The sequence below is a fragment of the Arvicola amphibius genome, chromosome 1 (genome assembly GCF_903992535.2).
Source record: "Arvicola amphibius chromosome 1, mArvAmp1.2, whole genome shotgun sequence".
Taxonomy (NCBI): domain Eukaryota; kingdom Metazoa; phylum Chordata; class Mammalia; order Rodentia; family Cricetidae; genus Arvicola; species Arvicola amphibius.
The window spans coordinates 27724793-27743754 of record NC_052047.1 but is presented as its reverse complement, the minus strand read 5'-3'; the positions used below and the strand labels follow the sequence as shown (position 1 = coordinate 27743754).

The 18962-nt window shown below is 44.7% G+C and overlaps 1 protein-coding gene across 2 annotated transcripts in view; it reads left to right on the top strand.

Annotated features, from left to right (window-relative positions):
- Positions 1-6405, top strand: part of Kit (KIT proto-oncogene, receptor tyrosine kinase) — a 77523-nt gene extending 71118 nt beyond the window's left edge. For both annotated transcript variants that reach the window (XM_038309643.1, XM_038309637.1), the window contains exons 18-21: positions 2282-2393; positions 2505-2604; positions 2955-3060; positions 4112-6405. In XM_038309643.1, the coding sequence (XP_038165571.1) occupies positions 2282-2393; positions 2505-2604; positions 2955-3060; positions 4112-4243 (450 nt within the window). In that variant the 3' untranslated portion in view covers positions 4244-6405. The remainder of the gene's footprint in view (positions 1-2281; positions 2394-2504; positions 2605-2954; positions 3061-4111) is intronic.
- The last annotated feature ends 12557 nt before the right edge of the window (positions 6406-18962 follow it).

Sequence of the window (18962 nt, the reverse complement as noted above, 5' to 3'; positions counted from 1 at the left end):
TTAGAAAACATCGTCTTCCCATTTTTATAGCGGGAGAAACTAAGGTGCAGTATATTTCAGTGATTTATATCTGAGGTAGCATAGTCAGTAGGGGCCACGGGTATGGAAGGCCATAACCTCTTAGATATATATTCTTAGGTACCCGTTTTTCCCAGGCCCATTTGAACAGTCCATATTTATTCCTGGAGGTCAATTTTTGTGTCTGTCATGATGATGCATGCAATGCCTTCTCTTTCATCGCCGTGGCTCCTCTGTTGGAAGGCTGTGCACAGCTTGGCTTTGTAAAGGTATTGCTGGCTTTATATCCTGGCTCAGTCAGACGGTTCTGAAAAGGCTCCGTCAAGGTTAGATTTTTTTTTTATCCCCCAGGAGATTTGATGAAACCAACTTCTTCCCATCCTGGTTTAATACATAAAGGAAAATGGAAAATGCTTTACTATTCCAGCCGCTAAATATATTTTATATATTCACATATATGTATATCATTATACACAGCATAATTTATATTGATATATAACATATATCAATATAATATATATTGATGGAACAAGACAGAGGAAGTGAGTTGTCTAGGTCCAGCCTGGCTGAGTTGGGCTCTGGTCCCATTCAGCGGGTGTGTAACTGACGAGAGAGAGTTACTCTGTGCGCATAGGAGTTAATAATGCTTGGCAGAGTTCTCAGAACACAGCCAGGCCCATTCTTCTTCTCCCCTGTGGTTTGGAAATTGAAGCCATCAGGATAGAGCTTGTGCCCCAGCATCTCCCTCGCTAATTCTGCAGTTAACAGGCCAGGTCAGCTGAACTAAGTGGCCATTTGAGAGTTTAAAGCAAGGTGATGTACATGGCACGGTACTGCATAGACGTTCAAGTGTAGTCACTGTAAAGTCCCTTTGTTCTCTGAAAATTCTCTCAGTTCTTGTGAATTCTTAATTCCCAAGATTTTTCCACCCTGGGCTCTGAGTCCAGGGTAGCCTATGGGCCCCTTGTCAGAACACCATTTCAAACGAATGGACTACTTAGGGTCACCTAGAAGAAGTCAATGTTTTTAGATACCCAGCCCTCTTGAATTCAAGACAGTAACCGATCCCTGGTATAAAATCTGGGGATACATAGTAGATGGTTTTATAGTTTGTGTGTGTATCATTCCCTGCCCCACCCCCACACTAAAATAACCTAACCCAAGAGGAGGCTCTCTCCCCAGTGTGCAGTCCTCAACAGATTTAGAGGATTGATTTAGCTTCACTTGGCAGATTAGTATCCAGAAATCCTGATAGACTGACTCTAAGAGGCATAGTCACAGTGAGTTCAGTTTACCAAGTAAAAGGATCCTGAATGTCTGTCGGCGTAAGCACCAATTCTGCTGCTTCCCCACCTCAGAGCGGCCACCGCCCTCATCAGCCTGTGCTAGTCCAGGTGGATGGGAGTGAGCTCGACCCTGCCGGGCATTTTACCTGCATTATCTCATTTATCATCCTACGAAACAACTCCTGCTGCTTGAAATGTTATTTTTGTTTTGCAAGATGATTCTGAGGCTGGCTTATCTGTATCCAGTGGGCATGTGAGGGGTAGTACAACAGATTGCAGGTGTCAGAAGTTCAAGAGTAAATGAAAGGAATCAGTCGAGGCCAAGGTTGGCAGAGACGTTCCACAGCAGAAAGCTCAGCACCAAATCCTCCTGCCTTTCTGGGTTTTGTCCTTTCTGTGCATAGCCCTCCTCATCCTGGTCAAAGATGACCAGAGATACAGTTAGCAATCTTGTCTATGAGGCAGATACATGAAGGGGTGGCACAGGGAAGAGGATTCAGGTGCATAACGTATAGTATTTTAAGGATCTTTTTTATTTGTTTGTTTTGTTTTCTCATGCCACTGCATAAAACTTGAATCTTAGCAGCTAAAACTAAGTGGTCTGGCTATAGCTAGCTGCAGAGGAGGCTGGGAAATGTAGTTCTAGTTGGGAGAGGCCATATATTTTGTTGGCAGAGAAGAACGAAGCACTAAGGCCCTTCATTGTCCGCAGCCATTATTGGAAGGGAGGTTAGGGCCCGTGAACATGAGTGTGTATGTTCTTTGTTTACCATACTGACTCAGTGCCCCCATTTTTGAAAGGGAGCTATTAGAACCACGAGTTGAAAGTAGGAAGTGGCTGGGGGTCATGAAGGTTCAAGGTCTTGTTAGGTGGTACTCATTGCTACGTTCCAGCCAGATCAGCGCCAGGACAGCTTTCCATTGTATCACTTGGGCCTCCTCATTAACTGACTGGAATCTCCCACGTTTCCTTCTAGGCCCGACTGCCCGTGAAGTGGATGGCCCCGGAGAGCATCTTCAACTGTGTGTACACGTTTGAAAGTGACGTCTGGTCGTATGGCATTTTCCTGTGGGAGCTGTTCTCGTTAGGTAAAGTGCTCCTTGCCAGAGACTACCTCGTCGCCCAACAGTTTCAAGAGGTTCCCTTTACATCCCCCTTACTCGTGAGTAACACTGGTTTGCCCCCTCTCTGTGCTCCAGGAAGCAGCCCCTACCCAGGGATGCCAGTCGATTCGAAGTTTTACAAGATGATCAAGGAAGGCTTCCGGATGCTGAGTCCAGAGCATGCGCCTGCAGAAATGTGAGGACCCCTCAGGCTTTTCCTTCAGATGCTTTCCTTTTCAAAGGCAGAAACCCCAGATGTTGACGGCTTTTGCTAGCACAGTTTGAAATGTCACTGGGTTCCTTTGGTGGCTGCCCCTGCTCAAATGTCACGGCTGTGGTTCTTTTCATAATCTCTTGTCACCGACATACAGAAACTTTTGACAGTATCTCTCACGCATACAGGGTTTTATTCTGTATATCTGTCACTTCACACGCCCTGGTGCATAGCCCAGATTTGTTACTGAGGTTGTCCTGCGGTGGGCAGCAGACAGCGGGTTAAGGGTGCAGGGGAGTGATAGACATCGGCCCCCCCCCCCAATTTTGCAGATACGACGTAATGAAGACTTGCTGGGATGCTGATCCCCTAAAAAGGCCAACGTTCAAGCAGGTTGTGCAGCTGATCGAGAAGCAGATCTCAGAGAGTACCAAGCATGTGAGTAACCGCTGGGCCCAGAGCCCTCTTCCTCCCTGTTCCAGGGTCATCTTTCCCGGGCTTCCAGGACAAGGCCCAATCTCCCCCATCTCCCTGGCTTGGATTATAAACAGGCCTTCTTCGGTGGGTGGGGATAAAACAATGGAGGCCCGTTCTTTCTGCTCACACCCTCCCCGACTTCCACTTCCCTTCTAATCCAGGGAGATGTGAGCTGGGGGAGGGGAGCCTTGTGTTCAGACCTGTGGAATTAGATGTTATAAGGCCAGGCCATGCTTCCTCCCTGTCCTGGAATGTCGATCATGAGACTGTCTGGTCTCCTTCTCACATGGTGGGGCCATTTCTCCTGGGTGGGCTGGGATGAACTAGAATGGAAGCATGGAAGAAGACAGCCTGTTACCACAGTAAAGTGAGCTTTAGACATTGAGAAACAGCTAGTCGCAATGCATGTGATGCCACAGCCATATAGAAGGGTTGTTTGAAGTTAGGACAGCGCTCCTAATGATTCAAGGAGTGTGGAATGAAATAAACCCATTGTTAGCCGTCTTTACTGGGGCTCGACTTATATTTTAGCTGCTTCCCCTCTCCCCTGAGCCATTGCCAGGGAACAATCTTTTCTAATAGCACTCCACTGATCCTTTTGGGTTAATGCTTGCTCTGTGGGGCATCAAAGCTGATTTCAAAAGAAACATCCATCTCCACCCAAGTCCTTTGATTCCTGACGAGTGACTTCTGGTAGAGTCCTGCAAATTACCCCAGGAGTTGGGTTGCAGTCGGCTCTAGGGGTCCAGAAGCTTTCTTCACGGGCTGGCCAGTGCTTGCTTTCAGATGAATCCCACAAGGAGAGAAGTGCTCCACACATTGTACACTTAGCACCTAGTGTAAAATTATTTCCTTGTTTGGGGGGGGGATGACTGGGGTGTTAACCTGATCTGGGTTTAGGCCACTGCTTCCTGCCAAAAGCTTGTCTTCTGCATTCTGCAGCCATGAGTGCCCCGGCCTATTGGGTTTTTAGTGGCGGTGCTGTGTTTGACTGTGGCCTCTTTTTCTACAGATTTACTCCAATTTAGCAAACTGCAATCCCAACCCAGAGAACCCCGTGGTGGTGGACCATTCTGTGAGGGTGAATTCTGTCGGCAGTAGCGCGTCTTCCACCCAGCCTTTGCTTGTGCATGAAGACGCCTGAGCAGAAATCATGTCCACCAGGCTTCCCTGCTGTCTCCATCCCCATCCCCATCCTTTTGGCTCCCATGATGGTTGTTTTATTTGCCTTTGACTTGTATCCTACTTCAGGGTAGCTGGTCCCCCATCCCCACCCCACTGTGATCCTGTCTTTATGAGCACACTTTAGTGGCTGATGACCTTTCTGTGTTGCCATCAGCCACCGTCCTACTGCAAAGGTCCGAACTGTATGTATATATTTTCCTAATAGCAAAGTAGCTCCTACTGTAAACAGAACTCCTGCTTTAGAGGAGGGGGGGTGGGGTGAAACTAGGTGCCCAGAGTTCTTTGCAATGCTCCTCTGAGTCTGTCTGAAAAGTGTGGCCAGTAGTTCATTTGAAGAATAGAAGTAGTCCCATTTGGCCTAGCGAGCCCTCCAAGATGATGGGGAAGACGGAGGAAGACTAGAAAGTGAAACCCAAGCCTTTTGTGTGGAAAGTAGACCATTATCAGAACAGAGGACACGCGAAAACATCTGGGCTTAAGAAATCTAGTAGTTCATGCTGAGAAGGAGACCCAGGCTGTGAAAGAAAGTGCCCCGGAAGCACGAACAAAGATTCTTTGCTGTGGGCTGCTGCACAGGCTTTTGTACAACTGACCTGGTTTTTAAATAGAGTTCGCTGTTAGGGAGTAGAATGGAGACAAGGCCTCCCTAGCCAGCATTTGTATATACTCATCTATACGTTGTCTGTGTCCATACATTGGAGGGGGAACCCCACGAGTTTTAGTTTCTGTGTACAACCCTGGCATTAGGTCTGCTGTGTGTAAGAATAGATTAAGAGCCATACAGATTTGAAGGAAACAGTTAATGCCTTTTTTTTTTTGAAAGGAAAAATGTTAACTGCTAAGCACAATTTTTATAAAACCTCTTAGCCAACGTACTTGCTCTGTAGATTGCCGAGAACAAGCCTCCCAGCTTCAGAGGGGCATCGCAGCCAAGGGAACTGACGCCCTTCTGAAAAGATTACCATTTACCCCGAGATTCCACAGGAGTGAGAAAACAGTGCGGTCCTGGTTTGGATTCTCACATAGCAGGAAGCGAAAGTTAGATTCTGCCTTTTTTATAGGCACATCCTGGACATCGGGCCAGTATCTATATAAGTGTGTGTGTGTGTGTGTGTGTGTGTGTGTGTGTGTGTGTGTAGATGGCGTGTGGGTGAGATATCTTGGGGACCTTGTTGCCCTGAATCCTGGAGGTCCTCCAGTACCCAAGAAGTAACAGCTTTTTTTTTTTTTCCACCTCTCCTGTCTCTCCTGTTTCCCTGCGTATCACCCACCAGCCAGAAGAGATTACCCAAAGCCACCAGAGGCTTAGCAGAGTGGAGTGCTTACGGATCTATTTATTTGAAATCCACCTGCGCTTATGACACTCTTATCTATACTCACCATACTGTACCCATTCCTTAGCCCTTCTGTAATGCGATCATTCCAGGAAAGCGTAAACTGGAAGCCTGGATGTTACCATGTAGTTGCGCCCCCCCCCCCCATCATCACCGTCCAGTAAAAGTGATAAGTGTGTCCCTGGCAAGCTTTCCGTGTTGTCTTGCAGGGTTCAGGTATGTTGCCTTCACGGTTCCCCCCAACTCTTGACCCCTTGGACTACATTTAGAGACATGTGGCCATCGAGCTGGAAGTGACCGCCTGCGCTGGGGTTCTACACTCTCGCACCTTTCCAAAGTCAACTGGTATGGCGGTTGTGTTGTCGCGGACGAGGTGGTCACTGTCTGCCATACTGTGTCCGAAACATTCCTTTGCATTCCTATCGACTTCGGTTATAATATAAGGAAAGTAGCTGTTAAAATAAATATGGTTGTCTAGGTACTTCAGGGGCTCACCATGGAGAATTTGTCTTGGATATTCTTGAAAGTTTATATTTTTATAATTTTTTTTTTACATCGAATGTCAGATGTTTCTTTCGGTTGCTTGATGTTTGGAATTATTTTGTGGCTTTTTTTGTAAATATTGAAATGTAGCAATAATGTCTTTTGAATATTCCCAAGCCCCATGAGTCCCTGAAAATATTTTTTATATATACAGTAACTTTATGTGTAAATATATAAGCTGTGCAAGTTTGAATATGTTATGGTTCATGTGTGTGTTTTTTCTGATATGTTGTCCAATTGTTGACAGTTCTGAAGAATTCTAATAAAAATGTAAATATATAAATCAAATAAAAAGTTTTTCTGTTTTTTTTTAAAGTACATTCACCCAGGCAGAAAGTTTTGTGCACCATTTGCACCATGTAGGACTCTTCATCACACTAGGATTTGTATATGGGTAGACTTTTATTAGTAATGTTAGTGTGTGCTGTTTTCTTCCCTTAGAACCCGAGGGTCTCTATTTAACTTGAGAAATGTAGAAAACATTTGGAGAGTTTTCCGCATAGCTATGATTAACATTAGGTTGATTCATGGGGAGTGACTATTTGTTGGCAAAATAACAGTAAATAACAGCAATTTCATGTGGTCCAAGCTAATTCACACAATATGTTTTCTCCTAAAACAGATGGACTAAAAGTTAGCTTCAGTGGTGGTGTGTAAGGTTATATCAGAGATCTGAAGAAAGCAGCTTATGTGTTTGGTGTCGGGTTTGAGGTAAGGTGACCTCCTCATGAGACAAGGTCGATGCTCTTGGCCTCAAATGACAGAGTTCAGTACCCTCACTTGTAGCAAGGAGGCTGTTCTGTGGCAGGATCCTCCTGTGATGTACCAGCCAACACCAACCAGAGCACTGGAACCAACGGAGACAAAGATCTTTCCTGTACCATACAGCCTATTAGGAATGGATTAAGGGGAGGTGGGGGCCAAAGCTTTCTCAGTAAAAGCATGTGTTGTACCTGAGTTTCATCCCTAGAACTCATTTTTAAAAAGGAAAAGAAAAGTTTTGATGTGCTAGCACACACTTAAAGATCTGATACTGATACACACTTATAATCTCTGTGATGGTGGAGAAGGGGCTATGGGGCTCCTGACCAGTGAGAGAAGTTATCTCGAAAAAAATCTTAAAAAGAAAAACCATGAACAGTATCTAAGGAATGAAGCCTGAGGTTGTCTTCTGACCTCCACATACATGTACCTGTACACTCAACACATATGAACCTACATACACACTGGAATGGATCATATGCCCAAATACCATCACTCTTGTCTTGCTGTATAGATATGTCACATAGACCTGCTGAAGTGTGTCCCAAACAGGAAAGATGAACTGGAATGAAGACAGATTCTTTCGAGTCAGAAGAAATTTTGTAGCTAGGAAGGCATCAACATCAATAATCGACATTTCAGTCAGGCGATGGCCGCTGCCATATTGCAAACAAGAATGAATGCTAATTGGCCATAGAACAAAGAGGCCTTCTTCCAAATGCTTTCGCTGTCATTTAGCCTTTTCGTGTTTAAAATCTTGAGTTGGAATCAACTGAGGAGTTAGTTCATGCTATATAAGTCTGTATTCTTACTCCCAACTGGCCCAGGCCCTTGTCACGTCGTCCAAGCTCAAATTGAGCTCATATCTTGGTTTAGCCCTGCCTTTGTCATTCACTGCTGTGTGAATTTGAGCTGATTGGCTCTTGAAATGCAGGTTCCATAATCTAAGTACGTTCATCTTGGTAAATTGGGCTTAGTAAGTAGTAGAGGGAAGTGCTGTACTCCAGTGATGTCATACGTCATAGAGATTCAATAATCACTTCCAGTTATATTACCTCATCCTAGTGCGAGACAACTTTGCAGTTGGGATTTCTATGCTCCCATCAAAATTCCACCATCTTAGCGATTCAAGACTATCTCACCTTCTGGGCTTCACGCCCATGCTCACCTGTCCATACATGTGCCCCACTCCCCTTTTCTGCTTCCAATCTCACACCTCATGTCTCCCATCTCCTAACAAGCCCCTGTCTTTAAAGGCCAACAAAAATCATCTCGGAATTCGCCTCTCAATTTCCACATCATTCCATGCTTCTGGGGGCTCTTACCATCAGTTCTGTCTTGCACTAGAGTTATTCTGGCTCTCCCATCCACCCTTATCTAGTCTTAATTAGCAGAATACCATATGCTCACTAGTATGTACCTGCTTAGTATTGGATTATGCAGTCATTTAGAGATGTTCTAGTATGATGGTTTTCTGTTGCTGTGGCAAAATACCACAGCCAGAAACAACTTGAGGAGGAAAGAGTTTAAGTTTACAGTTGTTGATCGTGAAGGGAAGTCTAGGCAGGAACCTGGAGGCAGGAACTGAGTCAGAGATCATGAAGGAAGGAACGCTGCTTAGTATCTTGCTCCCCCTGGCTTGCTCAGTGGCTTTCTTATACCTTCTAAGTTCACCTGCCCAGAGGTGGTGCTGCCCACAGTAGGTTGGTGTCAACCATCAACCAGGAAAATGGCCCACAGACTTGCCTACAGACTAATCTGATGGGGGCATTTCCTCAGTTGAGGTTCCCTTTTCTGATGACTCTCGCTCATGTCATATTGGGAAAAAAAAAAAAAAAGACTAACAAGCACAGAGATCAAATTGTCTAAAAGGTAACATGTTCCTGAAGACTTCTCCCTTGGCAGTTGACGGAACTACGGTCTGCAAATCTGCATCCAGATCTTCACTTCCGTCACGGCAAATGCCCAGTCTTCCTGTGCTGACACCTCCCACTTGCGTGTTTTTGGAAGACCACACTCATCCACCCCAGTCCTTCTCTGGTCCAACCAAAGTGCCTTGGGAACTCCGGCCTTAACCAGGTGTACTGTGTTTTGTCTTGAGGGAGACTGGGCTGTCTCTCCCTGCCCTCCTCCGCCGAAATGGTCAACAAGTTCCTATGTTCTTGAGGCTTGTTCCTGAAGTACAAGTGTCAGTGTCCCCCTGACAGACCCCAGAGCTGTAAGTACACTGCTCCACAAGTGGTTAATTAATAGTTCTCATGTAAGTAATTAAACATTCCATCAGTTGGGAATGAAGGAGTGCCATCTGGGAGGAAATGATCATCCCAGGAAAGCCAAGACGAAACTGGCCGGAGCGTAGACCTGAAGAAGCAACCTCTGTGCTGTGGACAAGGAGGAGGAGCTGAGAACTCTGGGCTTCCTTACCAAGGCCTGGCCAGCTGCTCCACCAGGGGAAGGGAAGGCGTACGGGAATGGTAAGGGTAGAAAGAGAAGGAGAGTAGCGTGGATGAGAGAAAGGAAAACGGAACAAATTCTCTTCCTCCTCAGGAGAGGAGGTAGGCAGACAAACATTCAGGACCAGGGTGTAGCAACAGCTGAGAGAGTTTGCTCTACTCGCTGTTATCTTCTAGCAGATTACTGGAGATTCTTGGCTTCCGTATCTCTGCCTCTCTCACCCCCAACCCGTGTGTGTCCCCCAAACCCCTCCCTTTATTTAAGGACTCTTTTACTATTTCGCTGTCATCTCAGATCATCTTTCTCAGTTATTTTATTTATTGTTTATCTGAAATCCACATTGAACTCGGTGCCCTTTTGTTTGTATGCTAAATCTGCTCACCCTTGTCTGGGTGTTGAATGTCTACATTTTGATTTGGGTACTGCAAGCAGTTAGCCGTAATCAATAGTCAAGATTCAGCTCACAAATCTCCTCGGTCTACGTCACTTCCCCTTCGCTTGACAGTCTCACTGACACTGAACTCAAGGGTAGTGACTGGACTTTTTAGCACATTTGCTTCCTGCTTCTTCTGGTTGTCATTGTTACTATTGGGAAGTCAGCTAGTGGGGCTGGGAAGATTGAAGGAAGAGGTGTTTGCGGCCTAAGCATGAGGACCTGAGTTCAATTCCCAAGACCTGCCTAAAAACCAGGTGAGGCATCGGAGGCCTGTAATCTCAACACTGAGGGGGCAGGAACGGGAGGGTCTCTGGGTCTTAGTGGCTAGCTGATCTGGCTGAATTGGTGAGCTCGAGGTCACTGACACTAAAAATTAGAGATTGGCAGACACCAACGTCAACCTTGGGCCATTTTGCTATTTCATTTCATCTTTAAAAATATATTGAAAAAATGATAAAGAAATCAGAACAGCTGCTTTGCTGTCTGCTGCTAATGAGTCTAAGATAATGGTGAGAATGTGGTTGACCATGAGTGTTCACATGAGGGAGGTCCCAGGGCTATCTCTTCATTCTCTCATGTGTCTCATGAGCGTCTCATGCCCGACAGGAACCCCTCTTCCTCTGTGTTTCAAAGAACTGTCTTGTTCATTTGAGCCTCATGAGAAAAAAATGTGCTGGATTTTCCAAGGGGTGTGGGACTGACAGAGGGGACGAGGCAGGAACCCTGGCTTCCAGGCTTGGTGTGAAAGCATCTCTTTCCCCTGAAAGCAGCAGTTGGTTCTGTTGTTACAGATCAACAAGCTGCCCTCCATGTCTCCTCCACTGCTGATTGTTGGTTGAATGCAGCTTTTCTGATGTGGGTTTTGCTCTGAAGGGTTTGACCTCCCAAGGCCTGGGTCCTCGGCAGAGATACTCCTGGATGAAATGAGTGTTCTTGAGTGGGGGCTTGTCGGCGTGTCTCCCTCCATGGCTGGCTTTGAAGTGTGCATGCTTTTCTGAGCGCTTCAGCGGGACCGTGATGTGTTTTATGAGAATGACCTTTTTCTTTGTGGTCTGTGGCTTCACAGTTGCTCTTGTTCTGTAGCAGCTGAAGAATGAGAACAGGCAAAGGACTTTCCTCATGGCTGCTTGTTTCTGTGTGAATAGGCATTCTGGGGCAGCTGAAAACCCTATGTCTATACAACAGGATGCGTGGTGGGAGTGCCAAGCTTGCCTTTAAGGCGTTGCTGCTTCTGATCAAGCTCTATGTTACTCCTACAGAGTGCTTGGTATAGAAAACCGGTATGACAGAAATGCCTTTCTCTGTTACTTCAGCCAGATTTTCTAGTGGACCCAATGTGATTGAAAAATCGTTTCCATTTGGTGAGCCAATCAATTAGCAGCTACATAAAGTAGCTTATTAAGAGCACAGATTTGAAACAGGTTCTGGGGAAGGCATCCTGTAGATGACTGGTTCTGTCTGTCTAGAATTAGGGGTGGGAATTGCATTAAGTGTGCTAACTTTTACCCAGCACCCCTTTCACACTCTAAATGTTTCAATGTGTCAATTGATCCATTCTTTTCTACAACCAAATGCTTTAGTTATTATTTAATAGATTAGGAAAAGCATGAGGGCTATTCTTGGTTGTCAGCTTGACCACAATTGGAATTTAACTAAAACTCATTTTCTACAAATGTCCTAACAGCTGACAAAACGAGATGGCTTTTTTTTTCTCAGCAATAGAAAAGGATTTTTTTTCTTAATTAAATCATTTAAAATGGGAAGGCCCATTTTTAATCCAGATCATTTGAGGTGGGAAGATCTACCTTTAATCTGGGCCAACTAAGACATCCAGGCTTGGGGACTGAACAACTGCTAGATTCTTGAAGTGTCCTCTGGCAGACAGCATTATTGGACTAGCTGGACCCAGCCTGTAGGCCTAATAACTTCCTGCCTGTCTGTCTGTCTGTCTGTCTGTCTATCTATGGATACAGATATATTCAATCAGTTCTGTTCCTCTAGAGAACCCTGACTAATGCACAGAGGTCCAGGTAACTCACCCAGGCTCACATACCTAGTATGTGGCAGAGGCAGAATTTGAGTCCACAGAGACCAGCTACAGAGACTGTTCTGAACCATGATGCCAAACTGTCTCTGTGCATTTCTTCATTCCAGTGGATGACAACAGGGGATAGAAGCTGGCTAGGCACCTTCAGGATAAAAGATAAAACAGCTGTAAACCTTGCCAAAATCTGGAAATGTCCTTAGGCCTATTGGCAGTCTTGTGTTTGTTGTAAGCCAGAGATGCCAGACATGTTGAAGACAAAATAATTTTGATTCTGCCCTGTAGTAGGAAGGCTGCTTGGTTGTTCCTGCCGCTTGGCAGCTCAAACCCAAAATAGCCACACACAAACTGTATTAATTAAATCACTGCTTGGCCTATTAGCTCTAGCTTCTTATTGGATAGCTCTTACATATTAATTTAACCTATCTGTGCATCACCATGTGATTGTGGCTTACTGGGTAAAGTTCCATCCAGCATCTGTCTCCAACAGGGCTACTTGGCTTCTCTCTGACTCCGCCCTCTTTCTTCCAGCATTCAGCCTAGCTTTCCCCGCCTAACTTGCTATAGGCCAAGCCAGCTTCTTTATTTATTAACTAATAAAATCAACACATAGACAGAAGGACCTCCCACACCACTGCCCTGACCTCAGGTCAGGGATGTCAGAATGGGGGTCCTTTGCTGTACCATCCTGAGGATGTGGCTGAAACTATGAGGCACCTGGACCGCTGGAATGCAAGTGGACTGACTGGCTCATCCCCTGCTCTACTCCTCCACCTAGCAAAGCCTTATTGACCCCAAGGGGTGACTCTCAATCTTATCCCAGTTCTAGATGCCCCCCCACCTCTGTCAGGAATGCTCCTTTCTTTCTCTTAAACTTCCTGTGTGGTTTGAATGAGAACACCACCAAAATGGCTCAAATATTTGTGTGTTCATCCCCGTTGATGAACTATTCGGAAAGGATTAGGAAATATGGTCTTGTTGGATGGAGGATGTGTGTCACTGGGAGTGGGCTTTGCCCAGTTCCCCCCACCCCCTGCCTGTGGGTCATGATGTAAAGCTCTCAGCTACAGCTACAGCTACAGTGACATGCCCGTTTGCAGTCCATCATGATGGTAATGGACTAATCCTCCGAAACTGTAAGCAAGCCCCCAGAGAAATGCTTTCTTTTATAAGAGTTACCATGGTCATGGTGTCTCTTCACAGCAACTGAACAGTAACTAAGACATTCCCTATCATAAAATATTTCTCTCTAAAACTCACCTGCTGTGGTCCATGAATTTCAACCTTCAAATTCACAAGATGAAAACACAGAAGTTACTGGCTCAGGGTAGTTTTTGTGGCCCTCGAGTTTCTGGGACTCTAGGTTCCCAAACCTAAGACCCTAGAAAGGCTCTATCACTCACAGAGACACCCCAGAGTTCCCATATCTCTGTTGCTCACAGAGACACCCCAGAATTCCCATATCTCTGTTGCTCACAGAGACACCCCAGAATTTACATATTTCAGTCGATGCAGATGAACGATGTTAGCCTGGTTCAAAGGAGTTTTGCCTCACACTTTTTCATGAGGTAAGATAGAAGAAAGGAGATTTTCCACCAAGTTGCTTACCTGATATGAGCTTCATGGAACTCTATTGCACTTCCTTCTGTCAAGGTCAGCATGAATTTGATCCTAATCATACAAAATGAGATGACTTTTTCAAACAGAGAAAGATGAGTGAATGAATGAATGAATGAATGAATGGGCATGCTGGGAACATAGCAGTGACAGTATCACTGAGGTCTCTGTCCTAAATGCTCAACCCTACACTGGATATCTCTTTCAACCCCTACCACCACCATCATCAAGGCTCAAGAGCTAGAGTCTGATGATGGGGAGGGAGTGCTATATAATACAGAATTCTAGACTTGGCGTGGCCATATCACTCGTAAACTTGCACTGCTGTGGTTACCTATACAAGATCAACAGCCCAAATTCTGGAATAGATGGTGGAAAGGCTCTCTTGCCCCTGCCCTCTATTGGTAGTTAATAGCTTCTGATGGGAGATGATACTTTAGATTTCTCATGCTCTGGTGGCTGGCCATACACTCACATACATATAAACAGCTCTAACTGGATTTAGTTGGTTATCAAACGATCAAAAAAGAGAGAGCATGAAGTTGGGAGGGGACCATATTGGGAGTATTTGGGAGGGGGGGGTGAGGGTGGAGTAGAGGAGTGGTTATAGCCATATTTCATTGTATACGTGTATGACAGTCTCAAGAACAAAGAAAAATTGATATAAAATCCCCTCGGGTCGGGCAGTGGTAGCGCACGCCTTTAATCCCAGCACTCAGGAGGCAGAGGCAGGTGAATCCCTGTGAGTTTGAAGGCAGCCTGGTCTACAAGAGCTAGTTCCAGAACAGCTAAGATTGTTACACAGGGAAACAACAACACCAACAAACAAACAAACAAACAAAAAAATCTCCTTGGGTCTCTGATATGCATTTCAGGGAAGTTTAAAGACAGTGGGGTAGCCAGGACTTCCGGGCCCACCATTTTGTTTCTTGTCACTACTTACCTTGAAGGCAGCTCTTCAGACCCCTTTCTTAAAGGATTGTTTATAAGCCTTTAGAGCACGTTTAGATCTTACCCGTCACAATGTGTGCCCTACAACGGCGAGGAAACTAAGGTGAAGCGAATTCTACCAGACTTCCAAGTCCATTTCAGTAGAATCAGAAAATGAGTTTCAAGTTGTTTCTGTGGCAGATGAATCCCAGGCTCCTGTACCTTTCCACAGTGGCCCTCAGACCCTGGTCTTTTGTAGACAACCTCTGTGAAACCGATGCAGTCCCTTGTAGTTTAACGTCCCATCCTCCCACTGCGTGCTTGGCTGTGAGTGACTAACCTCTCCTGTTACTGCAAGACTTCCTGTCTTTGGGATGTTTGGGGGGTAGTCCCTAGCTACTTAAAGGCAGACTGCCGAACTGACTCAGGCAGGAAGGTGGGGAAGGATGTCACCTGTGTCACCGGTTTTTCAGACATCGCTAGCACAAAGGTGCTTATCTCCAAATTGCTATTTAATTTTTTTTATTAAATATAGCTTGTTTCTTCATGATTGCAGGGAGTTGATTCCATGACCCCCTGCAGGAAGGAAAATCTGAGGATGCTCAAGCCCCTTATTTAAAATGGGTTATTTGCATATAACACATGCTCACCCTCCCATTTGCTTTAAATCGTTTCTAGGTTACTTATAATACCTAATATAATGTAAATGCTATGCAAATGGTTGATATGCTGTATTGTTTAGGGAATGACACGGAGAAAAGTCTGTACAACCTCAGTACAGGGACAGTGTGTGTGTGTGTGTGTGTATGCTGCATGCATTCTCACAAACTTGTATGTATGTATGTATGCAGGTCTGTGTGCAGCAATGTGTGTCCCTGTGTGCGCATGTGGAGCCCAGAGGTTGACATAATGCTTTCTACCCTATTTTCTTGAGACAGAATCACTCACTGAACCCTGGGCTTCTTGGTTGGCTTAACTAGCTGTCCGGCGATCTCTGCAAATTCTCCTGTCTCCTCCTCCCTGTAATCTCTCCCTATATTACACAGTGCCTGACTGTTTTTATGTGGAACCTAGGAACCCAAACGCAATTTTTCATGCTTATTCAGCAAGCACTCTATGCCCTGAGCCATATTCACAGAGTGAGAGGTACAGTTTAAAATCTTTTCTATCCTTGTTGGTTGGAACCATATATATGGAACCTATAAACTTCAAGATCTGCAGTATTTGCCCAACTCACTCTCAAGGTATCAGTGACAGCTTTGATATGTTTTTCCCTTTCTTTTTTTATGTGTGTATTACTTAAAAGAAATAGAATCATCAGGTTGTATTTTTTACATTTTATTTTTATTTTGTGTGTGTTGGTGTTTTGCCTACATGTGTATGAGTGCCAGATCTGCTGGAACTGGAATTAAAGACAGTTGTGAGCTGCCATGTGGGTGCTGGGAATTGAATCAGGGTCCTGCAGAAGAACAGCCAGTGCTCTCAACATCTGAGCCATCTCTCCAGCCCCTCAACTTACATTTTTAACTTATAATGGCTCGTAGTATTTGCTCCATATTATCGTAAATCTCTGTAATTGTCCATACTATGCGCACACAGAAAAATCCGATGTTTTCAGGCAAAAACTTGCTAATTGGCTATGGGAAATCTGAGATCTGTTTTTTTGTCCGTCTCTACCCAATACAGAGGCTGTCACATATCTGGGTTAAAAGCTACATCAGGAGATGTAAGTAAAATCTGACTTTAGTCGGTTTATTAACTAAAGATAATCCACATGAGAGAGCCTAGCGCTGTGCTGGGAGAAGTGTGCGTGCTCATTAAAGTTAATTAAATCTGAAAATATAATCTACTTTAGGAAGTAAGAATGTTCTGAGAAAGTAGTAGGGATACTGGTGTTTCTGGGTTGATTTTTATTGAATGTATTTTAAAGGAAAACTGTCAGCCCTTCTTGGAGGGTCTAAAGGAAACTGGAAGAAAAGGGGTGGTTTTTAATCACACACTTACTTCTCCAGGTGAGCTGCCTGTGATTAAATTACAGGCATACCGCCTAGGAAGGAGCAAAAGACAAGATCTCCTGATAAAGAGTAGAGGAAGGAAGGGGAGTAGGAAAAAAATATACAGCTCAGTTAAAAAACAATAAAGAAAAAAAGAAAGAAAGAAAGAAAAAAAGAAAGAAAGAAAGAGAGAGAGAACAAGATAATAGAGGCAGACCACATAGGATAGCATTAGGTATTCACCCTTCTGATAACAACACAGCAGTCTATCACTTTTCCGTTGAATTGCTCTCCAACCTCCCCCCGCCCCCCCCCCCCCATGTCAATCAACCCTTCCTTGCTTGCTCCTATTTGGACTGATTGGGAAAGTTTTAGCCTACTCTTGATGGACAATGAAAATAGCTGCCCTACAGGTACTTGTCAGGCCAAGTAACCTCTAACTCCCTGGTATTTAGAGCCCTTCAAATGCCTCCTTGATAAAAACAATGCTTGCGGACCGTTGTCGGAAGAACCACCTTCTCTCTGACCATTCCTTTGAAATCTGAGGTCTGTCCATGGACATAATAAGCTGCGTATGCGATCAGGTTGTGTGATCCTATCATAGCAGAAGGGCTTCACCAGATTATATTTGGGGTAAATCCATCAGCTTCCACTTTAGATTAAGGAAACAATAGTAAGAGAGGAATTCGTGTGATCAAGTTCCGTGCCTGGAGATGAGACGTCTTTAGTTCTCACTTGGCTCTGCTGTGGGGACTTGAGGGGAGTTTACATAGTTTCTGAGCCCAGGTCATTTCCTGCTCAGAGGCTGGCTGTAGAATTCACAGAGATACCACGTTAAGGATGGGCAGTTTAGTTTTTAGTAGATGCCGCCTTTCCCGGAGCCACCATCAATTTAATCATTGCCTTCTACTTCTCCTGCCTATCCTAAAGACTCATGTTCAAACTCATGGGATGTTCTGGCTTGACTTATTCTTTAGTTTGCCCGCCCACTTGATCACACCAGCAAAACTGTATGCGCTTACCAGAGTCTGTGGTGTTTTCAGACATACCTACTTCAATTGAACTTGTTATTGTCATGATATATGATTTACATTAAAATATTTCAAAAATAAGATTGACTGTCTTCTTTCAGTAAACTCAAGGGGGATATTTGGAAAGACTTGATGAAGGTGGACGTGCAGGAAGTGTAGGCGTAGATATGACTAGAAGAGCTGTACTGATGTATTGTGTAGATGTGGCTATAGCAATTACAACTGGAAAGGGATTATTTTTTAAAATTCTAGGAAAAAAAACACACCCGCAATTCTTCATGAGTTGTCAGATTTTGTGTCCCAATTTATACAAACTGAAAGCTCCAAATCACAGATGATGTATTGTAGATATGATTTATATAGGAAAGATGGCACAATAATTCAAATCAGAGGACTCTTAATCAGAGGGAGAGGAACTTTACCCTGCTCTGAGAGACTGGGGGATTGATGCATATTCATGGGATTAATTGAAATAGAAGTTTTCAGATATGCCTGTATGGCAATGGTGTTTGTAAATGCCCCACTTTTTCCAGCATTCTGCTCTTGTTTCTCATTAAAAACAGACATTAACAACCCAGATCACTTCTACTGACTTAGCACAAACAGTACATTCTAGATTCACAAGGGACTCTCTTCCTCATCCCAGAACAAATGGTACTTGTCCATGGATCAAATGTTTCTGCTTCTGGTTTTGTGAATCATACAATTGCATCTTCTCTTTGTAAAGGCCGCTCCTGGAAAGCTTACGGACAGTCCAGCTTCCCCTCCTTGCAAAAGGGGAAAATTGATAGCACGCTTTTTGTCTAATCTTGTGCTTATTTTCTGCTCATTTCATTTTCCTTTCATTGTTGTTTAAGGTTTATAATGTTTTGTGTAAATCTATGTATCATTCAGAGAACACACACAAAGTCCGATGACCTTACCAACTCTTTCAGGCAGAGAAGGGTTTAACGCAGGGAACTGCATGCATAATTGAAGGAGCTGGATGGACCAGCATGGGCTGCCTCCTCATCACTGAGACAAAATCAGCTTAAGGACTAAATGGGTTATTTTGGTTCAGACATCATAGTGGAGGGTGGATGCTCACGTTCAGGATGAATCTTCTTTGCTCGGCTAAAGCTCTCTAGAAACATCCTCCAGACACTCATAGAGGCAGTCTCCAAGGTTGTTTCTAAATGCAGTCGACTTGACAATCTAGACTAATCATCCATCACAGGTGGGTTCTAGTCTGGTACCCAAGAATCTGTTCTGAGAAATACTGCCAAACAGACCCCAAGGGACAACCAGGAAGTGAAAGCCAAGAGGAGCCCAATGGAGTTGACTTCTCAAGCTCACCTCAGAACTGCAGCCTGAAAGGAGGAAGCTGCTCTCCTGAGGTTTTGGTCTCACTGTTGTTTTGTTCCCTTGAAACTAGGCCTGGCGGTGCAGGGCAGAGCAGAACACACATCCCCCTTGTCCACAGGTGCTGACAGCAGCTGAAGCAGGAGGGAAAAGATGGCCTCCCTCATGACCATCACAGAAGCTCTCCTGATT